The sequence below is a fragment of the Chlorocebus sabaeus genome, chromosome 21 (genome assembly GCF_047675955.1).
Source record: "Chlorocebus sabaeus isolate Y175 chromosome 21, mChlSab1.0.hap1, whole genome shotgun sequence".
Classification (NCBI taxonomy): Eukaryota; Metazoa; Chordata; class Mammalia; order Primates; family Cercopithecidae; genus Chlorocebus; species Chlorocebus sabaeus.
In genome coordinates this window covers 102,681,168-102,706,904 of record NC_132924.1, presented here as the reverse complement: position 1 = coordinate 102,706,904, position 25,737 = coordinate 102,681,168, and the positions used below count along the sequence as shown (strand labels likewise).

The 25,737-nt window shown below is 45.4% G+C and overlaps 1 protein-coding gene across 7 annotated transcripts in view; it reads right to left on the bottom strand.

The window, feature by feature from the left end:
- Positions 1-2,793: 2,793 nt before the first annotated feature.
- NRF1 (nuclear respiratory factor 1) overlaps positions 2,794-25,737 on the bottom strand; it is a 149,435-nt gene continuing 126,491 nt past the window's right edge. For 5 of the 7 annotated variants that reach the window (XM_007982890.3, XM_007982894.3, XM_038004393.2 and 2 more), the window contains exons 11-12: positions 15,562-15,618; positions 2,794-4,492 (exon numbers count right to left, since the gene is read on the bottom strand). In XM_007982890.3, coding sequence (XP_007981081.1) covers positions 4,329-4,492; positions 15,562-15,618 — 221 coding nt within the window. In that variant the 3' untranslated portion in view covers positions 2,794-4,328. Of the gene's footprint in view, positions 4,493-15,561; positions 15,619-15,643; positions 25,012-25,737 lie in introns of those variants that run through there. The other 2 variants (XM_007982896.3, XM_038004395.2) reach the window with 2 other exon arrangements.

Sequence of the window (25,737 nt, the reverse complement as noted above, 5' to 3'; positions counted from 1 at the left end):
GAGGGAGAAATTCAAATTCAGAGGGGCTTGGGGACTAAGAGGAAACCCACGCTGAAAGCAATTTCAGTGGGAGCCCAGTCCCGGAGCCCCGCCTCCCCTCTCTATTGTACCTCTTCCTCCATGCTGCCGCCAGCCAGCATCCGGAGTGATCTCCAAGAGCTGCCTCCGGGAGTAAACAGCAGAGAGCGGGTGGGAGTGCAGGGATGGGGCATCTGAAGCCCCAGTTGTGATGACCTAGGTGCCGCCAGCCGCTGAGGTGGAGTGAGAGGGAAAACACGGGCTCTACTCCCTCACCCCACGTTGCTTCTGCTCCAAATAATTAAGCTCCAGTTTCCTCCCTGATGAGTTTTGGTGCTGACACCAAAAGGAAATACCATGAACCTGGTACGACTCTGCCATGCCCAGAGCTCAAGCTTCGGAGGCATTACTGAGAGTGGGAGAGAGCCTTGCTTGGGCCTGAGTGAGGCCCAGGGCAAGGAACCCCTCCTCTGCTCTGCCCTTCCGATTCTCCTCAGCTAATTTGTTCAAGTTCGCATAATGCCAGTAGTCACCTGTATCACCAGTGGGCCTTCTCAGATGCAAGACTGAAAGCCAGTAATCTTAGACCAGTCTCCTGGTTTCTGTGGGCACCAGATCCTTGTGTGGAGCCTAGATGATAAACTACTTAACAGAGGACCTTTGAGGGGCTCAAACGTGGTAACAGAGCTCATTCTGCACTAGTACTCTGTCCAGATGGTGCCTCATCACCTTGGACTGCAGCGCTTGGTTTATGTAGAGGTCTCCTCCTCTCTCCTTGTGTCTCACAGGCCGCTACCACGCTTCATTCACCTGGCACATGACAGGCATTCACGGAGTTAAATGCAGCTGACCCTCAGGTCAGGTCTGGTCTACAGATGTGTTTTAGTTTGCCTGCAGAGTATGTAAATTATTTGTTGCAATCACATTTCATACAAAAATCTGGATTCCCCAGATTCTCTGGACAATTTTGAAGATGGGGCATTAGGGTCCATCTTCAGCACCTAGGACAGGCTGCCCCATTTAGATAGATGCTGTCCACTCTGCCTGTCCCCATCACTCCCTCCTCTCACACGGGAATTGCCTCGGCTTCCCTTATTGATTTGACCTCCCTGGTCCCTGTAGACAGTGGAGTTAGCAGCTCCTGTTGGTGACTTAGGCAGGAATGGAAGGGAAGGTCTCCATTGGCCCCACCAAAACCAGTTGTCAATACATGCCTGTGGCAAAAGCAGCATCTGAGGCTTGCCAGGCAAACAGCAGCTAGAAGGCACCTCTGGAGAGGCCCTTGGTCAGCAGGTATTCTAGACAACCCAGCTAGTTCATGGTAGTCAATAGCACGGATGTGTGGTTGATTAGGCTGCATTCAATCCTTTTTCTAGTCCATTCTCTCTGGTGAAAAATAGGCGAGGGTATGCCATGTGTGCAAGAAGAAGGGGGAAAGGTAGGCAGTTGGCTTCACCGAACCATTATCAGACATCAAGGAAAAGGCTTCTTGGCCTTCCCATCCAAGCATTCTAATCATGATCACCAGGAAAGCGGCCGAGACACCCAACAATGTAAAGAAAGGGGTGGTGGGGGTGGCAGCAGGTCATTCCAGGCTGAGGCTAGGGTATGCACAAGGGTGGAGGTGCAGGCCACTGGGGTCTAGGAAGGTCCTAAGGATGGGGCAGGAGGAACAGCTGGAGAGATGACAGATGCCACGTTAAGAGAGTAAGCCATGTGAGAAACGAGGGAGTGAGGATGCGGGGGAACAATTCATGGCTTGAGGCTTCTGCTTGGAGAAAGACAATTCACTTTAATAGTAATTCCCAAGATGGAGAGGCACCATCACTTACCCTTATTTTATTTATTTATTTTTTGAGATGGAATCTTGCTCTGTTGCCCAGGCTGGAGTACAGTGGTGCAATCTCGGCTCACTGCAACCTCTGCCTCCTGGGTTCAAGCGATTCTCCTGCCTCAGCCTCCTGAGTAGCCGGGATTACAGGCGCCTGCCACCATGCCCAGCTAATTTTTGTATTTTTAGTAGAGACAAGGTTTCACTATGTTGGCCAGGCTGGTCTGGAACTCCTGACCTTAAGTGATCCACTCACCTTGGCCTCACGAAGTGCTGGGATTACAGGTGTGAGCCGCCACGCCTGGCCTAGGATTTTTTAAATTAGATTTTTCTCCCAGAACATCAGTGTAAGAAAACAAGTTATACATGAAATGTATGAAATAGAGCTGGTCTGGTGATGAGGCTCGCAGGGGGCGCTGGGCAATCTTCAGTGTCTTCTTTACAGAGGTCCCCAGCGTCGAAGCGGCACAGGTCGGAGACCACTGATCTCAAGGAGGACTACATTTTAGAAAGTAGAACAAGCTGCCCCAAGATGGAGTTCCTTTTGCCTAAGAAGCCAAGTGCTCCTATAGAGATGAACAATTCCACTTCCCGTTGCCACATTTTGAACTATTTATTGAATGAGGCAGTCAAAGACAGAATGGGAAACAACACAGAATCCATGCTCTGCTACTGGGGTTTTGCTTTTTTCTTCGTCTTGGCAACTTCTCAAACTATTTGGAGGTTATTTCACCACAAAGGAACATGGACTTTAAAGTCCCTGGACAACTTCACAATGACGATAAAAAATAATAATTAAAAAAATAACACATTGTAGAACTAGGACTATTTATATGTAAATTTCCCTCCCTCCCCCCATTACGTACAGAAAAGAACATATAAAGAACATTAGATAGTTTTATATAAAACAAGCAAATACAAGAATCTGAAACTTCTCTCAAAGGTTGAGCAAGACGTGGAGAATCTTTTAATGTCGCATTAAAAAAACACATTAAATACACTATCACACACGTGGGGAGAGCTGGGAGGAGGGAGGAGGAGCTGTTCCTGTACTCAAGGAGCAGAGATTTGACCTGTCGAAAAGTCAGGTGAATTCAGCCACGGGAGACTCAGGGCTTGCAGCTGAGAAAGACAGAGTTAACGGTTATCAAGAACACCCAGTCAGTCAACACCTCCGAAGAGGCAAGCTGCTCCCAGCCTGGGCCACCAGGCTGCATCCAGGAATATGGGCCTCCAGGAGTCCCTTCTGAAGCAGGGCCTGATCCAGGAACACAGCAAACACCCTCAGCCGTTTTCTATGGCCAGGTGTCCCTTCTTTCCTTCCGTGTACTGACCAGGCCTAACCAAGCTTAGCTTCCAAGATCACACAAGATCGTGGACGTTCAGGGTGCTGTGGCCACAGACCAGGTGTCCCTTCCTGTTCGTTCCAGTGCCGCCTCTGTGAAGCTACAGACAGCTAGAGAAAATTGCTCCCACAGGTGTATCCTGGTCTAGGAAGATTTTCCTTTCCTTCCTTTCCCTTCCAACCCCTCCAACCCCCTTCCATACACGCACACATACAAGCACACTTACACGCACGCACTCCTCAAACCCCTAATACTTCTGTTACCTTCAGTTCATATATACGAGCAATTCAGGACTGACCTTAAAACCAGAGCAACATTTTAATAGTCATGAGATCAAGAAGGATTCCTGGGAAGGAGAGGAGATGGGAGGCTGAGGCCCGGGAGCTTTCGAGACATTCATCTGCCTGTGGCAAGGTCAGCACCTGGGCCAGCCCGAGGAGCGTCTCAGCTGGCAGACCACGCAGCCCCTGGACCTTGCAAACACATCTCTGACCCACCCCATGCTGGAGCCTCTTCCCTCAGGTGAGTCCAGCAGGGAGAGTTCTGTGTGGCCACTGGGAGGCAGCTTTGGTGAAGGGCATGGTCACCTCCGCCTGAGTTTGTCAGTAGCTCAACGCATGACCCTGGTATGAACAAAAACTGGGTGACTGTGTCTGGCCACGTACCCTACCACCCACTAAACTGGGTGAATTATTGTTTCCACAGCTCACCTTGATTTCATACAGATAATTCCATGCGGGTTTCATACATATATATATATGTATATATATACTTTATATATATGTAAATGTGTATGTCCATATGTACACATATACATATATTCACACTCACACATACACACACATAAGTATACACACACATTTCCGCAGAAAGAAGTCCTGCCACAATTTGGCTTTTTTGGGACAGTGAAATTGACAACGCAGTTTCTTACTCCACCAATCCCAGAAAATCAAGAGTGGTGCTTTAAAAAATGCAATTCCAAAATCCGCTGCCTTTCTTCCTTTTAAAAAAAAAAAGGTTAACAAAACTTTTCTTCCAAAGTCGAGAGACTTAATTCCATTTGATTGCACCTCTGCAAACGTGTACAAAATTTTGAAGTAGACTAGAAAACGATGCCATAATATGGCTGTATGTCACTGTTCCAATGTCACCACCTCCACAGCTTGGCCGTCCATGGTGACTGCGCTGTCTGATATCCTGGTGGTCACAGGGGCCATGGCCACCTGCACTGGTCCGTTGCCCTGGGCGAGGCTGGTCACCACAGTCTGGTACATGCTCACAGGGATCTGGACCAGGCCTGGAGAGACAAAGAGAAGACCGTTAGTGGGGCTCAGGCTCAAGTTCCCGGATGCTGGCTCAACGGGGGCACCCAGCTCTTGCCTTTGAGGTATTGTGGTCACCAGCCCCAGGTGATCACATACCCATGGCCCAGGCACAAAGACATCTCTTTCCCACCCATTAAAATTTTTTTCATTAATTTTTAAGATTTATAATTGATATATAATAACTGTTCATGTTTATGGGGTACAATGTAATGTTTCAATACATGTATACATTGTAGAATAATCAAATCGAGATAATTACCATATTAATCTCTTTAAAGATTTATCTTTCATTGTGGTGACAACATTCAAAATCTAGCTGTCTTGAAATATAGACCTCATTGTTACTCACTACAGTCACCCTACTGTGTAACTGAACACCAGAAGAAGTTTTATTCTTCCTTTGCACCTGCTGGCCAACCTCTCCTGCCCCCGTCCCCAACCATTCCCCAGACTCTGGTAACTGTTATTCTACTCTCTACTTCTATGAAATCAACTTTTTTCCATTTTAACTTTTATTTTTATTTTTTAAAGAGACAGGGTCTGGCTCTGTAGCCTAGGCTGGAGGACAGTGGCGTGACCACAGGTCACTGCAGCCTCGAACTCCTGGATTCAAGTGATCCTCTCACCTCGGTCTCCTGAGTAGCTGGAACCACAGGCATGTGCCACCATGCCTGGCTAATATAATTTTTTTTTTTTGAGATGGAGTCTTGCTATGTTGCCCAGGCTGGTCTTGAACTCGTGGCCTCAAGCGATCCTCCCATCTTGGCCTCCTGAATAGCTGGGATTATAGGCGCAAACCACCAAGCCTGGCCATTTTAATTTTTTTAAAACAGACTATCAGGAAGAAAAGTTTGGAGGAACTGTGGAAACATGCCTTAGGGTAGGGCCTCCCCAGCTTGCTGTGAGAGGGCCCTGCCTGCCTCCGCATCTAGGAAGCACAGGCCTGTCAGGTGTGAAATGTCCCCGGCCTGTCTTCTCCCTCTCAGAACAGGCCACCATTACTTTTCTTTGCTATTTGGCTACACTGCCTTTTTCAACCCTCTTTCTGCCTATGCTCAAGTCTCTCTCAGCCTGAAAAGAAAAAACTTGTCCCTCTCCTATCCTGTCTTCTGGCCACTGCTCCATCTATGTGCCTTCCTTCATAGTCAAGCTTATTTTATTTATTTATTTATTTATTTATTTTTAAAGCCTAGGTCACTTGTTTCCTGAGTTTTAGATTTCACACACCAGTAAAATACAAAAACACATTTTGGTGTCAACTTAAAAAAAAAAAAAAAAGACCCCATCTACTCCCTAATATCACTCTTATTTCAGAGTAGAAAGGATGGCTTAAAGGAAGAAACACGTAACCTCCATAAAGGTAGTCCAGCCTAAAAAGGGAAAGCTGATAACTTAATATATTTAAAAAAAGGATTCCCAGTAAGTAAGGCAGTAACTAATCTATACATCAATCTCTCTTCCTTCTGAAACTACAATTACAGTGAATGAGGAAAAAAGGATATAAATGAGGGATGTCAACATTTTTTTGGAAGATGCAAAGCAAATGTGAAATGGTTCTGATTTATCAGAGAAGTGGAAGGGGCAACTCCTATGCTCACACAGGGCTTAGGACGTAGAGGCCTAGCTACTGCAGAAAGGGATGAGGCCAAAAATGAGAATGAGTGGGAAGTTTGAATTTAATTGATTAGACCAACCCCAACATCTAGACCTAAAGACCTTTGCTGACTGGGCCTCTGAGGTTCACCCACTCTATTGAAAAACTGACCCAGAGAGACCCCTTTTAGTTCTTTTTGACATTTAAATCATAGAGTACTTTGATGAAGATAAAAATTAATTTAAAAAAGGATTGTCAAAATATTTTCTAATGCAAAAAATCAAATATAAGATTTTATTTTCCAATGTTAAATTGTATGTAACTGTTTTCTAGGAGCAAGTTCTGCCAGTTTAGGGAAAAGGGGTAAGCATTCGACGATGCAATGAGACTTCATGAAGTGAGACTTGCTGTTCAGGTGACAGATCACTAGAAACCCTGGCTCCTCTGGTGTGCCCTCACACAAATGGAAGACGTGGCCAGTCGCCCCCACACTTGCAATGCAGGCCTGAAAGGAGGAGGAGAGAGGCCAGCCTCCATGTACACATGGGCATGGGGGAAAGCAGGCTGAAGGGCCAGGCCTTGGCCTACAAAACTGTGGGCTTCAATTTCTTTCAACTAAACCTTTGCAAATGGCTCTTAACTGTCTTTAATCAGTCCCTCTTTCAGTTCACCCCTTCCCAGTCACTCAAATTATCTTCATTATTATTTTTTTATTTTTTTAAATAGTGATGAGGTCTCACTGTTGCCCAGGTTGGTCTCGAACTCCTGAGCTCAAGTGATCCTCCTGCCTCAGCTTTCCAAAGTGCTAGGATTGCAGGCATGAGCCGCCACACCCAGCCAAATTATCTTTCCATAATGTGTTACTCTCCTCATCTCAAACATTTAAATTCCATGGTTTTAAAAAGGTTTCCAAAGCTTATAATAAAGCTCAAATGATTTAGCATGGTCTTCAAGGCCTCTCATGATTTGCCCTGGTCCATCTTTCCAGTCTCATCTCCCTCACTCTCTCACAGGTGCCCTGTGCTCTAGGTGCCCCCCACCCCCAGACTACTCTCAGTTCCCCCAATCCATCAGCCACACTCTTTTGGGCCTGTGCTCAGGTTATTCATGAGATAGACTTATCCCACACTCCTTCCCTTTACACTGGGGTCAGCTTTCCCTCCTTGTGGAACCTGCCCCATCCCAGCCTCATCAATGCTGGAGCAGCCTCCTCTGGATTCTCAGGAGGCCCAGGGACAGCCATGGATAAGCCGGCTGGGCCAGTTGATGCATGTCTGCAACAGGCCTTCCCACTTGACAGAGGATTCTTTCAAGATCAGGCCTGGCTCTGTCTTATTTCATGTTCCTCATAGTATGAAGTACAAAGTGTGCCACAAGTTGCTATCAGCATAGCCTCAAGGGCCATGTACTGCCGGCCTCAACCAGTGTGCAGCTGGGCCCTCTCCCCAGCGTCTAGATTCAAGGCATGGGCCTGAGTATGTATATGTGAAGACCGTACAACCCCATCAGTCCCCTGCCTCCTCCCAGTGTATCATGATCATGCTCTCCTCTGGTCAAACAGGCAAAGTTAATGAAATCACCCAAAATGCCCAGTGGCAAAGCCAAGACACCTGTGTACTCCTCCAGGGAACCCACGTGCTGGCAAGTAGCAAGCAAAACCAGAAGCAAAGGTCAGCTTCATTTCACTGCTCTTGCCTCTGGGCTCCATTCAGTTCCAAAAGCTCCAGGCTTGGGGAACAAGTCCCCTGCTGTGCAAACACAGTGACTACAGTGTGCAGGGAGATCTTTTCTAACTGAGCAACCATCTGGGTTAGGGCTGGTGTGAACACAAACTAAAAGAATTGTCAAAGTTGAATTTCTTTCACCCTGGCTGTGATGTGTTTGGGTTTCCTGTGATGTGGGCCCATGCCCAGTTGGTAAAATAGTTTTTATAGTATCACGGAAGATTTTCCCCAGAATAAAATGAAGCAAGGTTCTAATGCAAAAATCTTATCTATTGGTTGATACTGCCATCATCAGAATGATCTTCTGAATATCTGACCTGATCTTGCTGTTCTTCACAATTCTTCAGTGGTTTCTAGTGGCTCACGGGATATCAAGTCCAAACCCCTTTGCAGGTATTTAAACTCTTCATGTCAGCCACTGTTGTTCGGTTAAGCCTGGTGATCCACTAATCCCCACTCACTTCACACGCCAGCCAGATGAACTACTTGACTGAGGTTCTCCAAGCACACACCTCTATGGCTTCTGCCTGGAGGGGGCTCCTCCCCTTCCTCCGAGAGCTAGCCCCAGCCTCTCTCCTCTCCATCTTGGGTCCTCTTCTCCCATGCTCCTCCTCGGCTCTCTGTACAGGCTCCTTGGAGGCAGTGGCCTCATTCATCCTCACTGCTTGCATGTCTTGTCCCCAAGGAGACTGTAGATTCCTTAAGGGAGGGATTAAGTCTCCATCTTTGAGTGGCCAGCAGTCAGCAGGTGCTGGAATGTTTTCTACTACCATGAATGAAACCTGCCTTCTAAGATTTAACATGTGTCCCTTTTAGGGACTGCGTGATTAAGGTGGGTGAGCCTTAGGGTGATGAGGCTGTTTTGGAACAAGAGCTTCCAGCCAAGAAAAAAAGCAACTTAAAAATTACTACATTCATGGTGGCTCAAGCCTGTAATCCCAGCACTTTGGGAGGCCGAGACGGGCGGATCATGAGGTCAGGAGATCGAGACCATCCTGGCTAACACGGTGAAACCCCGTCTCTACTAAAAAATACAAAAAATTAGCCGGGTGCGGTGGTGGGCGCCTGTAGTCCCAGCTACTCCGGAGGCTGAGGCAGGAGAATGGCGTGAACCCGGGAGGCGGAGCTTGCAGTGAGCTGAGATCCGGCCACTGCACTCCAGCCTGGGCGACAGAGCAAGACTCCGTCTCAAAAAAAAAAAAAAAAAAAAAAAAAATTACTACATTCAAGATTCATCCAAATAAAGCTGGTTTTGAAAGATTCCATCTTCTGTACTCCACCCCAGACAGGGAAGAAGAACATTTGGCCACACCTGGGTGAGGACATGGTCCCCACCCAAAGCTCCCAGGGATGAGTAACTGGTGAGGACAGCCACACACCTTAGAAGCCCAGGAGAGGGAGGCCATAATGGGAGTCATTTCATAAACTTGCATGCCTTGGAACCCCAATTCCGCTATTTTCTACATAGTTTCTGTCTACTGCCACCTTAAATAAATGCATGACCATCCCACTGTAGGGATTTTAAGACCTCTCTCTCTCTCACACAGCCATTTTGACATGGGATTAGATTAAATCGCCTCAGTGTCTCTGACCTAGCAGCCTTCATGTCCCTGGCAAGGGAAAGGGGGAGGGGCTGGAGGCCTGGAAGCCCAGCGTGCACTAAGTCGGGCAGCTGCCCTTGGAAGAGAGATGATTAAATGCTGAGGTACAGTAATCAGGCTGGGACTGTCCCCGCATCTGCTCAGCCTGCCCCTGATTAGCCCTAATCTAGAGGCGCATGTTAATCCAAGCTTGTATTCTGGGTCATTTCGATTGATTAAGCAACAGGAAGCCCTTCGTGTTCTACTTTAAGGGGTGGAAGCACTCCTTTTTCTTTCTCACAGGGCCCCTGTAGAGTCCTGGTAATGAGACCCTTGGCCTCAGTACAGCCCCTTTCCGAGCCCTCTCACCCCTGCTGCATGTCACTTGACTTCTGCTGAGACCCTAGAGAAGTCACAGGGCAGGGCTCCTTCCCTTTCACGAGTCAGAGCCAGAACCAGGGGCTCATGATAAAGGCACATACTTCTAACGTCCTGAAGATTTTAGTATTTCAGAGCTACACACAACCTTAGAGTTCACTCAGTTTAGTAAATACAACCTGTCTTTTTTTTTTTTAACTCAGAAGTAAACATAAAAATTTTATTTAAAAAAAAAAAAACTCTCAATACAGATCAAAGGAGGGCTGATTTTGTTCCCCAAATGACTGAGTTTATGGTAAAGTCAGGGGCCCAGGCCTTTGATTTGGGAGTTTTCCCATATATTAGAATGTCCTTAACACTTAACACTAGGGCCAGGAAGGACCTAGAAGGGAGAGAGAGGACTGTCCTCTTTGGGCCCCCTGCTGCTTTTCTTCTCAAGCTTCATGGTAAAGTTTATAGAATTGGTCAAAATGGAAAAAAGGTCAAAGGTGACTCAGAAAGTTCAGGTGCCAACACAAAGATTTCCTCATCAAGCAGCAGTCGAACCCAAATCTCTGGAAGAACTGGCTGCAGGACCACGTTTCCCTGTCAAGGACAATGAGGCCTGACGTGGCTCTATTTTTTTTTTTTTTAACGAATATCATTCTTGAGCCAAAATGGGGGAAACATGCTTTTCCCAAGTCTCCACTCTTCCCAAATAAATGGCAATAACATTCTTCTAGTTGCTCAGGCCAAAAGCTCTGAAGTCATCCTTGACTTCACATTCAACGCACCAGCTGATTCTCTCCCTTCAAATACAGACCCCAAATTCAACACTTTTCCTCCTGCCTCCCTGGATAAACACTACCATCTCTTGCCTTCCTTTGTAATCACGCTACTTTAGCACTTGCCAGAGGGATCTTTTAAAACTTCCATACAAAGTGATGCCTCTCAAATCACATTACATGGGTGGCAGATTATGACATCTACTCATAAGCCTGGCCTTGCACGCTGCAAAACAAGGGGCCATGAGGTTTTACAGTGGTCTGTCTCCGATGGTGGCACCAGGGGAGCACTGTGGTAGACCATGGGCGCCAATGAGAGTTGCTTTAAAGGTTAGGGTCACAGCCTGGCACACTCTGGATTTATCATTCATGAGCCAATCTACTCTCTTCCAGATCTCTCCTGGGGCAATGAGTTTCATCACTTGCCTATTGTGTAATGGAATTTACACACATACACATATGTGCATGTATATGTGGAATTGGAATTTATTTATTTTATTTGAGGGAATTTATTTTTCCCAAGGCTAACTTCTTTCAGTATTCAGTATTATTGGATGAATAAGTATATATATCATGGTTAACATCTTAAAATATTGTTTGGCAAAAGCAATCCCATAAAAAAATTACTTTGCTTTCTCCGATCAGGAAAATAAAGTCCAAATAGCTAATAGTTGAAGGAGTTTACGTAGCCTTTCCCGCAAGCACCGTACTCTATCCCCTCATTACAATCACATGTGTTCCCTGGATGCCGTGTGAACTTCCTCAGGCAGGTCCCTCTGTCTGGAATTAGGCCCTGCCAGTCTCAGGCCAGGTCTTCTGGCAGTTTCCACATGGTTCATGGGGTTGCCTCTGAGGGGACAGCCCACCTGGTTTCTCCCTCCTGTGACTTTATTGCCGCCACTATTCATTTGGCCCAGGTATGTGCTGACCTGTTCCCAAGGAGTTGCTGCTGTTCTTTTTATAAATCTGCATGCTTGCATTGTTGGCAGGACTTTTTATTTTTTTTTTTTGAGATGGAGTCTTGCTCTGTTGCCCAGGCTGCAGTGCAGTGGCATGATCTCAGCTCACTGCAACCTCTGCCTCCCAGGTTCAAGAGATTCTCCTGCCTCAGCCTCCCGAGTAGCTGGGATTACAGGTGCGCACCACCATGCCTGGCTAATTTTTGTATTTTTAGTAGAGGCGGGGTTTCACCATGTTGGTCAGGCTGGTCTCGAACTCCTGACCTGGTGATTCACCTGCCGCGGCCTCCCAAAGTGCTGGGATTATAGGCGTGAGCCACTGCACCCGGCCGAAGACTGTCTTTTAATGCTGAGCAACTTGAACACAGGAGGTGCTCAATAATTGGATACGATATGAAAATGAATCATTGATCATACTCTTCATGATTTTCAGAACCCTTTAGTCTTGCCCTCCACAGACTGAACAGCCTTAATGCCTTTTACTGTGATCCAGAATGAAGTCGAATTTTCTCCACAACCACACTCTCATGGTGCTGTAGATCAGGTGCATTTTATGTGAGAAAAAGTAGGCTGTTTGTTTCCATTAAAGGCTTCGCAGTCAGAAAGACCTACATCTGAATCTTGGTTCTGCTGTTCAGTGGCTTATGAGCCTGTTTCCTCATATGTAAAATGGCGATCACTCATCTTACAGGGCTGCTGAACTAGATGGGATGACACATTAAAATCTATTACAGTGCTTGGCACATAGTAGGTATATAATAAACGCCACTGCTTTTGAAAGATGACTCTGAGTACGCTGGGATCACAGATGTTAGACTAAAGCTCTCGGGAAACAGAAAGAAAAGCAGAGACAACACAGGTCTCCTTTCAGCAGTGATTTTCTCCTGCCAGGAAGCACATCATTCGTCAAAGGCCTTCAAAGATGTAAAGATTAAAGATAAAAGCCATGAAATCAGGGCAGATGGACTGGCAGGCGGCTTCCCTTCTGAAACACAGCGGTGGTCAGAACTGGCACTGCACATGACGTAGATGAAGCAGTTGCTAATCGAGTGCATTTGTCAATAAGCAACCAGGCGAAACCACTCCTCCTAATCAATATTAAGAATGTGAAAAATACGATCAGGGCAGTATGATGTGATGTCATCACCCCGGTACGTTTCTGAAGTCCTCCAGAAACTAACAGGCTTTAGCCTAGCAGAGCACAGGACTGCAGGGCTGTCGCAGTTATCCAGCACCATGGCAGGCCCTCCTCCCCTCACCCCACGACAAGATAGAGCAGGACAGACAGCCTGAGGAAGAATGGGCCTTTCATTTGCCCTCACAGTCTGGGAAACCTTTGGGAATTGTTGTTTGCTGTAACTGAATCTTTCAGCCCGAAGGCCTTCCAAGTTGGTCATGGAAATATCTTTAGTTGGGAGAAAAATATTGATGGCTGTTGAGAGAAAGAGAGCTAAACAAATAATAAACATGACAGTTGGTGGAAGAGAAGTAATTCTTAAAACCCAAAGGAAAATTTACATTATGAAATGCCTTCTTTAGTTTATAAACATGAACGCTAACTATATACATCAAGGAAATACTGGCCCAAATGGGAACCGGGACCATGATTAGAAAGGAGGGAATAATGAGTAAGAAATGAAATTACGGATCATATTGCTTGAGTTTTTAAGAAGCCAGCAAGGGTATCTATAGGTGTTTCTAGGGGTGACAGGCAGGAAGGAAGTCTTTTAAAAATCTTCCATTTACAGGCCTGGAAAAATATTTACATCAGTGGCTGACATCTAAGGAAAGCCACTATATGAAGAAAAACAGGCATGGTATGTGCCAGTATAGAAGTGGAAGAAGATAACAGGAAATCAGTAAAGAAGCTAGTCTAGCAGGCAGACATCAGTTAGGCTGAGAATACCAAGGACTAGAAGGAAAGAGGACATATGTAGGGCAAGAAGAGGAAGGTCATGAAGAGAATGTCAATATCACACAAAAAGGAGGTCCAAGTAACCTCATGATAGTAGGGCAAGCGGGGAAGAGAAAAAGCGTTTCTTTCCCAGTGGTTCTGTTTCTGTTCTATTAGCTCCTTCTGGGACATTTAATCTCCCTTTTCCGCATTTCCTAAGTCCAAGGCTTTTGGGTACATTTGGAGGATTTATGGATTAAAATATGTCTTACATCTGGCAAATACGGAATATTCTCATGAAGCCAAGAGCAGCCTCACAGGTGCTTTGGTGCACAGGGTGCTTTTCAGCACCCAGTCTTTTCTTCTCTCTTGCTGCACCATCTCAAGACTAAGAAAAACTGCTTTCTGGAATAACATTCAAAGGAGTGACTCTGGTTGAGACCGGGTCACTCTATCTTTTGCCTGATTTTGCAGACCACCAGGAAGCTTTTCATGCCCCGCATCCCACAGGCCAAATATTAAAACTGAATTCATTTTTACTTTATTAGTAAAGATATCTCAAAACCTATTTTGGAGACATAATATCATGATTTCCTTTTGAAATTACTAGAGATGCCCAGGAGCATTATGAAATCAGGGTTCTGTGTTTCAGTATTCAGAACCACCATGGTTTATTATTTTGAAAATTGAGCTCCCAATGTGGGGATGAACAAGCTAACTGCAAGGCCTGATGACCCTGCCAAGAAGGCTTTAAACTGAAGACGGCAGGAGAGAAAGCATTCTGCTAAAGCTTGTGGAATATGCATGTGCTCTGGAGCAGCGGTCCCGAGCATTTTTGGCACCAGGGACTAGTTTTGTGGAAGACAATATTTCCATGGATGGGGGGTTTGAAGGAGATGGTTTGGGGATGAAACTGTTTCACCTCAGATCATCAGTTCACAATAGGGTTCGTGCTCCTATGAGGATCTGATGCCGCTGCCGATCTGACAGGTGGAGCTCAGGTGGTGATGCTCGCTCACCTGCCACCCACCTCCTGTGGTGCCAGGGGTTGGGGGCCCCTGCTCTGGAGGACATGTGATCTGACTACAGAGAAGGGCAAGGGGTACCCAGTAAATTCCCAGAAGAAATCACTAGGAAGAAGGGTGGGAACAACTCTCAGGTTGAGGTGTGTGTGCCAGAGGATGGAGATGCAGAGTGCACCAATATTTTAAAATGGAAAGTGGAACCCAGATGACAAACAGAAGAAGAAGAAGGTCACCAGGAGCCTGCAACAGTCAGGTGCAGAAATGAACAGCAGGTACAATCAGGAGTTACGAGATTTGTTTATTTTTCTGTTGTTATTATTTTCAAACTTTTTCTTTTTTTTTTTTTCCCAAACTTTTTATGATGGAAAATGACAAATAGGTACCAGGAGAGGGAGGAATACAGTAAACTCCCGTGGCCTGTCATCCAGCCCCTGCCTCTTCTATCTGAGCAGGGATACGCTGAGGCAAGGAAGCTTCCAAAGATGTACTTGTGACTTTTCATCCCCTCACTCAGCATAATCTGTAGAGCACCATTTAGGAAAAAGCCACAGAAAAACTAAAACTTTTTAAGAGCACATAAAGGGCAGAATTAAATTTGCTCTGGGCAGTGAGACACCTGAAAAAAGCAGATCAGTAAGTGGAAATGGACAGTAATGGGGCTTTAGAGTCAGATGGAGAGAAATCTATCCCAATAAACTTCATCAAAGTTCTCTCCTGCTTTTCCTGTCTGAACTGTACTTAGCATAGCCAAATTGTTAATGGGGACAAGTTCTTTATAAATAAAGAATCCCAACTAGAGGTGGGAGGATCACTTGAGGCCAGGAGTTCGAAGCTGTAGTGCGCCATCATCGTGTCTGGGAACAGCCACTGCACTCCAGCCTGGGCAATGTAGTAAGACCCTGTCTCTTAAAAAAAAAAGAATTCCGGCTAATCAATACAAAGGAAACATTTAACACTAGAAAAATCCGATAATCAATGGTTACTAAAACGATCAGGTGACCGAGTGAGGGGACCGCACAGAAGAGGAATCCCACTATCCATGCAGGAAGCAGTGCCTGGAATGACAGCCTCACAGTGACTCTATCCTCCAGCTGCTTCCTTCTTTCCCCAAAGATGAACCCACCTGTGGCTTTGTCAGTCAGGATCCACTTGCGACCTGCACGATCTGCCATAAAGAGGCCTGACAATAACACAGAACTGTTAAAAAAAAAAAAAAAGCACCGGGCAAGATGGGCCACCAGCCCCGCTGCAGTGCTGCAGCTTCCCATGCACATCCGGTGCAGGGTGCACAGCCTTGCTCCTTCCACCCCTGAGGAAAGCCTTCGGCAAGCATGCCAGCACCAAGTGCTAATGTGCACTTAGGCCACCAGATTTTAGTTCAGTTGAAGGGAGAGGAGGTCATTTCCCTCATATTTCCCCCTTGCCATTGGAATTTGTGATGTGATTTTCTTGTAGCACTTACCTTCCTAATTATGTCTTCTTTAAGCTAATATGAAAACTAATTTGTATTCCCTAAGTACCCAGCAGCTGGGTCGGGGCGGAGGAGATGGTCCAGGCTTATACTGGCTCGCTCAGAGAAATTGCCCAAGGATTTAAAATGTGTCACGAGTAATCTGCATGACAGATAATCTGTAGGTAACAAGTAAGAGTTAACTATATTCACATTTGCAAAACCAACAGGCCACTTCTGTATCTTAGGACCACTGTGAGGATAAATAACATCATGCTGACATGACTTAAGTTCTTGAGAAAAAAGACACGGTCTAAATTTGAAGTAGTGTTGTTATTTTACGTGGGCTTTCTCCAGGAGTCAAAGCAACTGTGCAGTAGCTACTAGACACAGACAAATGGAAGAAGCAAATTAAAGGCCCTGTCCTTGGTCCCAGGAGTTGCTGGAAATGGAAAGTGTTGGCAGCCCAGTGTTCCACTCCCTGCAGCATTGTCCACACAATGCACAATTCGTTTGCACACTCTTGGCTCAAGTGTTCATATGCCCTCTTGTTTTAATAAGATGCTCCGTTTAATGAGAAAAGGACTGTCTGGTCCAACAGCAGGGCTGTGAAAGCTTAATTAGGAGAAGGCCAAGGAGAAGGTCAGCTGAAAGTGGACATTTCTAAAATTAAATTCCCTTCTCATTTTTATAATTCAGGTTGTTGTTGTTGTTGTTTAAAACAAGGGGTAGGAGTGGGAAAAGGACATGAAATACTTGGAGGAAAAAAATACAAAAAGCTGAACAAGAACACAGTCTAGGTAACATGGCTGGAAGGAGTTGTTCCAGAAACATTCAGGCATATTTCATTTTTTCCTTCCAACAAGACTGCACTAGAAACTCCCAGGCTTCCTTAAGCAGTCGAGGCATTTTAAGAGGTTCAGACCAACCTCAAACAGTGCAGTCCACTAGAGCTTCCTGTGATGATGGGCACGTTCTGTTTGAGTGCTGTCCAACACGGTGGCTACAGAGTGCTTGAAATATGGCCAGCATGACTGAGGAACTTCTTTTAAAATTTTATTCTGTTTTAAACAGTTTAAATAGCCAGAGCACAGCTCTAAAACCTTTCCAGAGCTTCCAGTGTGCCAACTCCATATCATAAATGTGCCTCTGACAGACACATACACTCACAGTGTGTAACACTCTAAGGGTTGCCTTTGTTGAAATGGAAACTCAATCTAAATTGGATGCTTTGTATTTACCTAAAATATAGTTTTCTGGCATTTCCCTTATTTAAATCACAGGTTCTTTCCTTTACTGCCATACCTCATCAACTTATTTTAATACCCTCCAGCCCCCTAGGAGTCTGCATGAGAAACGCTCAGCATGTGAAAGCAGTGCAGTGTAGATGCACGTTACAGTGCTGCAGGAATACGGAGCGGCTGGGCTGGGCGGAGTCAGAAGACTGCTGGACGCCTCTCTAGCGAGCCAATCTGATAGCATGGTCTTTGTAGTCTCCCTCACAGCAGTGTCTCAGTTTCCATATTTAGACTCCTTCAATGATTCTCAGATCCAATTGCTAGGCTTTATGATGGCAAAGTTTTTTTTCTTTTTTTTTTTTTTTTAAAATCAATTTCACTTCGAAAATCCCATTTAGGCTCTGAAAATCTCTAAATTGGGGCCTTTCTAATAATGAAGATTTGGTGTAATTATAATGTCACAGGCAATTGTGCTGACAAAGCAAAACCAGTATGTCTCCTTGCCAGGCCTTTGCTCTCAGTCTGACCAACAGGAGGAGAAAAGAGGCTTTGTCAGGAGCAGATGTGTACTGGGAGGCCCCAGGAAAGCAGATCTGTTGAATGAAGCAGGTGCCACTTAGACATTCACTTCACTGACTCCAACCACAACCTCCCCTTCATTTGATATCCTGCTCTTGGCAGGAGGATGGAGAAAGAGCATCGCACAAAGAGGAAGCATGTTTGTCCTGTTCAGATTACTGCTTCTGCCAGGCTGCTGCTGCTGCTGGGTTCTGCACATTTGCTCTTTATTAAGCAAATGTTAGAGCTGGGTGCTGGCAAGTGAATCCCTGTATTTACACAGGTAACCTGAGAGCCAGAGGGCCCCAAACCATCCTGGCTGCGAGGGACAAGCTATTAGAGTTAATAACAGGACACTGACATTCCTTCAAAATCCTAATGGAAGCATAAATAAAAAGAGGAAAGTCCCCTTTACCCAATAACCTGAAAAACTTTATTCTATAAGAATTTTTCCTGTTCTAGTATTCTGATTCCTGTGTGAACGGTGATTAATGCCCTTTTTACATGCTCATTTGAAATGACTCCAATTAAACTTGTCCAATTATGGCTCTGGATTTGGTATGCCAGGAAAAAAAAAAATTCCTTTACAGAATAGCGCTCACAATGACAGGCACAAGATTCAGTCTTGGTTTATAAGGAGCTGGAATAATCTAAGACCAAAATCTGCCTTTACATACAAAGACTTGGAAAGATCTGCGGACCTAAAGGGAAGGAGAATGAGACAAAGAAGCATGTAACTTGGCCTTGAGGATACCGCGGATGGAGAGGAGACCACAGTCAGTGGCGTCCATCTGCCAGATGGCAGGGACCTTCTTGGGAATCTGTCCGGAAGCCCTGACCTGAGTTGTCTGCTCGGAATGTCCCTGGCTGAGATTGGTGTTCTGTTCATAGGATGGTGTGCTGGCTCATCGAGTTTCCCCAAGCTGAGAATACCCAAGACAGGCAGACCAAAGAGTACATGAATTACAGACCTGAAGTACAGAAAAGCAGAGTACATGAAGGTATGCCAACGGGGCTTGACAACATGTGCTAATTCCCTGTGGGGCCCTGACACGTTATCTGGAGGCACCCAGTCTTTCACATGAAAAGTATCTAAAAGCTGTATCTGAAGGACATGGTCATGGCTTAGATGAACACTAAGAATAGAGACTGCCAGCTAGTGGCCTATCATCTCATTGTAAAGGCCCTCTATGTCCACTTTTGATCTGCAGTCTTTAAGCCTTCAGATAGCAGAGCCTACGTTAGCAATTCCTGGCATACAAATGATGAATGCCCGAGGCCACCCCAGTTTATAATGGTAGAGAGAGAATGACACAATCCCCTCTGGATGTGCAGGCTACACAAGGAACCTGAACCTGCAAAGAGGAACAGGATACTCTCATGAGGCAGTGCTGGTCTTTCTGGAAGTGTCCACAGCTCAGCATCTCTGCAGGAGGCAAAGAAAAGCACCAAAGAACCCTGGCAACTGGAAATCCCTCCAGCTATGGGGGGTATGCCTGAGGAGTGACAGGAAAGCCCTGGTAATTCTAGAAAACAGAATCTCAGTATGCCTGAGGGATACGATGGATTTCCACCAGGAACACAGGATTCCTGAAGTAGGGATCCTTGTGGGAGATTCACTACCACCTCTCTGCAAATGAAGACTCACTGGCCCCGGCCCTAAGCATGTGTGTCAGAAGTACTAAGAGTGAACCTCTGAAGGTTACTTCCCTTCCCATTCAGTGTGAGTGATTAATCATTATAATGGTAATAATCCTAACAGCAGTTGCAGCAGTGGTAGTCAACAGTTACTGCGTGCTTCGGATGCCCCAGCCGGTAAAGAGAGTAGGATTATAGTCTCTGCTACCCCTCAAATTAGTGCCATGAATACATCTCCCAGGATGGGGGAGACTGGGGAGTCAGGAAAACTGCCACCTCTTCCCGAGAGCTATTTTGCAAGGCACACTGGACTTCAGGAGGTCATTATGAAGACAGGGAAGGAGGGCACATTTTAGAAGTGAAGAATCACCACTGAGCTGTCCCTTCCCCTCCTCAAAACCATGAAAAGGTTGGGTGAGAAACACACATGGGGCAGAGAACTGTACCCCTCTTTGAGTGTCTAGAATCAAGAGCCCCAGTGAACATCTCTGTGCTCCCATTTCTCAGCAGCAGCTCTGTTTCACTGTGAAATCTGGAATTCATCCAATAGTCATGGCTCCTGTCAGCCTTGTGACCATCAGGCTTTGGATATTTAATCTTTTGGCGGGCTACTGTAAATCCATTAGAGCACCTGGCTGCAGATACCTGTAGCCTAGAAGAGAAACTTGCACTTGTGAGGAATCCAAGTGGAAATATGCACGTGGCCTGAGTCATGAATAAACTCACTAGGAAGTGAGTCTCGGTGTCGCCACTGTCTCCGGTCTCAGGTTTTCCTGCTTGGACTCTGCAGTGCTTAAAAATAGATCCGTTCTCCTTGCAACCCTCCCACCCTGCTGTTTACTGGCTGTGGATTACTGCAGTCACATGGGTAGATTTTTTTTTTTTTTTTTAAAGCAAAGCCATGCTGTTTATGAGCTGAGGAGGTCACTGGAAGACAAGGTTCATCAAGTATTCGTGTTGTCCTCCCCTGTGCAGAGGGGGCACAACTTGCCAGAAGAGCGCAGTGTTATTGATATAGCCCTTAGATCAGCACTACCCAATAGAACGGTCTTCAGTAATGGACGTATTCTGTATCTGCACAGTCCATTAACGTGGCTACTAGGTACATGTGCCTGTTTACATTTAAATGTGAATACATTATAATTAAATTAAAAATTCAGTATCTCAGGGCGTATGTGGCTATTCAGCACTTGAAATATGATTGTGACTAATAACTACCTATAACATTTTATTTCATTTTAATTAACTTGCATTGAAATTCAAATAGCCACATGTAGCTAATAGCTATCCTACTGGACAGTACAGATTTAGATGTTAGGTTTTGGTATCATGTTTTTATTTGCCTCTGCTAAGATTTACCATGACTCTTTGACTTCTGAAGTCAGTAAAACATACCTGCCACCATTCCTTAAAACAATCCTGCAAAGGAGTCACCATACCAAGTACTAGCATAACCAGATGAATAATGAAGACCATGATTTTCATTTGTATTATGCCTTCTTTACTTTCTAGGTTGGATAAGCTGGCAAGAGGGAGTAAAAGGGAAGAAGGGAGTTTCGTTGGGCAGTAGAAAGAGTACTGGAGATCTGGTATGATTTCCAGTCTTACTATTTAATAGCTGACAGATCCTGGGCAAGTCCCGGCTTTAGCTGCCTCTGAACAGGGCTTAGAAGATCTGTTCTACTCAGTTTACTGGGCGAAGGTAGAATAATGCAGACATTGCTTAGCCATTTGCAAGGAGATGATGGTGGCAGTGGTGGTGGTTGTAGCAGCAGTAAAACAACAAAATGAAAGAATGGACAATAAAAGGAAAAAGATGAAGACCCTAAATAATTACCCTCAATGCATATAGCCAAAAGGCAAAATTAGAGCCAACTGAAATGGTTATTTTCCTGGTACGACATCTACCAACATGTTTCCCAGAATGAAAACGATTCATCTTAGAGAAAAATTAGCTGAGTTAAATGGGAAAAGTCCCTGTCTGCAAAGAAAGCCTATTTCCCAGGGGGGTGTGTGGAAGACACTAAGAGACACTGCTGTCCCAAGGTGCTGCACCACACACACTGTTCAGTTCCCAGGCACAGCCGCCAGCTCCCAGCTCAGCTGGAGCCGCAGGCCGTGCTAGTATACTGCCCTCACTCCTCTTCATTTTGATCCACAGCTCACAGCTCTCCTTATAAGAAGGAATCTTTTCAGGTCTAGGACTATCCCCTCCGTCCCCCTCTATTTAAAAAAGACCTATGATTCCAAAGGAGAAACAGTTGTAATACACAAGAATCTTCATTTGCTTTTTCTTACAGAACAGACGATGCCTCAGCGCGGTCTGAGACCAGCACCCTAGTGTCTTCATTTTCTCTCAAGTCACTCTGTTAACAAGGGGGTGGGTGGAAAGGACCGTTTATGTTACAGGAGGGCAGCCTAAAAATCCATAGCTACCAGCTGTGCTGCTCTTTGGGGACCTTGAAGAGGAGAGGCTTATATCCTGGGACTCACAGCTCACACAAAAAACAGTTGCTTAGGGGTTGCCTGCTACAAGTCCTAAGGCACTGAGCTTACCATCTTTGGATGAAAGCTACAAATGGTATCACAGTGTCACAGAACACAACAGTACTTTTAAGGCTATTATGCTATGGTGACTGAAAATGCACTCTTATACTAGGACTATTTAACACATTTATTTAAACTTTAATTAAAATAATGAGGCAAAAAGTGATTTAGTACACACTGGAATGGCACATCAGCAACCTTTTTGGGGAGAAACAATAATACAGTTCCTAAATTAATTTAACATTTACATCTCAATGGACTCTTGTGAGAACAAGCCCGTATGCTGATGTGTCCAGGGAACGAGGAGCACAGAAAAAGGTGGAAGGAGAGACGTGTTTTACAGCCCAACATGCGGAGGATTGGCACCGTCCCTCTCACTTGTAAAGAGCTGGAACAGAGGGACATGCAGTAAGTAAAAATGGATGATGGTGGTGACAAAAAGGAAAAAATGGCAAAAGCACATTTTGTGATGGAGGTGAAATATAATGCAGCTGTTGAGATTTGAAGACAGATTGTGCCATTTTAGGAGTAAAAAGGCCACACTCATGACTGCAAACTATGTACAGAAGAGAACAGCAGCCCCAGACGAAGGCACATGATAGAGCCTTTAAACAATGTCACTGTGTATTTTCTTCAGTCGAGGTTATAGAAAGGGCTTCTGCTCTATTCCCATTTTTACAAGATCCACCTCTGCAACATACATCTTCAACTGCGTAAGGCAAGCATTCAGGTCTGTCTTAAAGACAGGAAAGCAGCGTCTACATAGTACTGTGCACTCTAACATATGTGAGGAATGATGGAGAAGAAATTGATGCCGACAGCTAAAGAATTTTATATTTATGATGCATCCCTGTGCCAGGCACTATGCTAAGAACAGGAATCATCTTGTTTAATGCTCACAACTTCCTTCTGAGTACAGAACTATCATTATCCTAATTTTTATAGCTAAGACTTAGAGAGGTTAATTTGCTTGCCTAAGATTACAGAGCTTGTTACAGGTTCAGCTTTTAGGGTATCCAGCTCTGCAAGACCTCCCCTCTCCCTTGCTCCTCCTTTTATTCTCAGTGCTGTACCAGGTGTCTTCAAAGTTAAATGATCCTCACCACCACCTTCTATAGTAGAGGTTCTTAACCTTTTTTTGTGGGCTGGAGATGAACAGGGGTGGGGGCGGGAGTGGGAATGCCTCTGGTCTAGTTACACATTCAATCAAAGCTATAGATACCCTCCCTGCTGCTAGCAGAGGCAAAGAAAAAAGCGATACCAAAAAAAAAAAAAAAAAACCTTTGTATAGAATTTCTCAGGGTTCATAGACCCCAGGTTAAGAATATCTTATTGGGCTGGGTGTGGTGGCTCATGCCTGAAATCCCAGCACTTTGGGAGCCCAGATCATTTGAGGTCAGGAGTTCAAGACCAGCCTGGCCAACATGGTGAAACCCTGTCTCTACCAAAAATAGAAAAAATTAGCTGGGTGTGGTGGTGCACGCCTCTCAGGAGGCTGAGGCAGGAGAATCGCTTGTGCAGTGAGCTGAGATTGCGCCACTGCACTCCAGCCTGGGCGAGACAGTGGAGAAAAAAAAAATCCTATTGTTCTTATAATACACATAAAGTTGGTTTTCATGGGAAATTAAAATGTGTGTTGCCTCCTTTGGCTTTAGCTGGGTTTACCACTTTTATAATCAGTACAGAACAGGCTTTACAGCCATCCTGTCTCACTTGGGAGGCCTTGCAGAATAGAAATGTGTGTTCTAGTCTCTCATGCAAGGACCTCACCCAAAAATCCTGCTTTCTTGTCTGAACTTCTTGTTGGTCCTCACCCATCTTCTCTCTTACCCCTCTTGCTAAAAAGATTTAATTTTTAAGAAAGTATTCTAATGAGCATAGTTGAGATTAAATTCTGCTGGGAAAACATATGTATTTTCAGAAGTTTTTAATAAGGTCAAAGAAAACAGGGATGTGAAAAGGTGAAGATTGTTTAGTGTAAAGAGAAGACAGAATGTTTTTCCCTAAAGAAACTTCTACACTGACTTAACTTGGTAGTTAGAATGCATAATAAAATGTACGTTTGTTTTACAGTAGCACAGTAAGGCAGAGTGGGGTCTTACAGTTTTATTATTTATTTACTTATTTTATTATTATTATTATTGTTATTTTTTGAGATGGATTCTCACTCTGTCGCCCAGGTTGGAGTGCAGTGGCGCAATCTCGGCTCACTGCAAGCTCCGCCTCCCGGGTTCACACCATTCTCCTGCCTCAGCCTCCCGAGTAGCTGGGACTATAGGTGCCCGCCACCGCGCCCGGCTAATTTTTTGTATTTGTTAGTAGAGACGGGGTTTCGCTGTGTTAGCCAGCCTAACACGGATCATGAGCCTGACCTCATGATCCGCCCGCCTCCGCCTCCCAAAGTGCTGTGATTACAGGCGTGAGCCACTGTGCCCGGCAGTCTTATAGTTTCAGAAAATGTTATGTTGAAGTCTTAAGGTGGAACTTCAGCAGCAAGACTGTTGCCAGGACCAGCGCAGAACGTGGGACACGCTACCCTGAAGATACATGCGAAGGGCTGCTTCTTCTCTAAGTGTAATGACAATGCCTTGTCATTAGCTTATTTTAATTTTAATTTTTTATTATTTATTTATTTATTTTATTATTTACTAGGGAGTCTCACTCTGTCAGCCTGGCTGGAGTGCAATGGCGCAATCTTGGCTCACTGCAACCTCTGCCTCCCAGGTTCAAGTGATTCTCCTAACTCAACCTCCCGAGTAGCCGGGACTACAGGTGCATGCCACCACGCCTGGCTAAATTTTGTATTTTTAGTAGAGATGGGGTTTCACCATATCGGCCAGGCTGGTCTCGAACTCTGGACCTTGTGATCCTCCTGCCTCGGCATCCCAAAGTGCTGGGATTACAGGCGTGAGCCACTGCACCCAGCAGCTTTAATTTTTAAACAGCCCTCCAGTCCATTTCTCTTCATTCAGAACATGAGGAGGGAAGGTTGAGACCCCTAGTCTTAACTAGGGCAGCATAGGTAGTGGGCGGTTTCTGAGTCTTCAGTGCTGACCGGCGGAGAGAGATGTGCTCTTCAAAATCTCTGGGGGACCCCAAGCAAGGGCTGTAGGCAGAGCCAAGTGGAAGACCTGGTGATGAACTGGGGAAACAAATAAGCCAGTAAACTTGCTCCAGGCAAAAACGAACACGCCCCTGACCCTTTCCCCAGGCTCCACAGTCCTATCACCTTCATCTCAACTTTGCTAGAGACAGGTGGGAAGGCTGAAAGAGTCCTGGCCTCAGCTGAAGGGCAGTGGGAAGGCTCGAGCAGAGGCTTCTAGGAGCTGAGGAAACAACTCGTCTGCTGGGGTTCCTTCCTTCTGAACATCATCTACTTCCCCTTAGTTTCCCTGGCTCTAAATAGCACCCGTAGCCCACCACCCAACTCCAATCAAGATGACACATTCACTAATTGCAGAGTACTCTGCTCACCGAAAATGTTTGAGGCTGACAGCCAGCCAATGACGAGTTCTGCAACTGGAGAAGCATACAGACCTGTCAGCTCCTCTGGCCAGCAAAGGCAGGCCTGTGTGTGTGCAGAGGGCGGGCTGCGGCTAAACTAGACTAAGGCAAGCAGCCTCTGGCAGGGGTGGGGAAAGGTTTGACATTTCCAAATTTATTTGTTCAACAATGGTTATCACCTTGTATTTGTGGGGTCTAGGCAGGAACCCAGAGCTCACATCAAAGGGAGACAGTGTAGTACACTGGTTTGGAAACAAATTGCCTGAATTCAAATTCCATGTCTGCTACTCTCTATGTGAACTTGGTTAAGTTACTAAAACTTTTTGTGTCTCAGCTTCCCTATGTGTTAAATCGTTTAACAGTG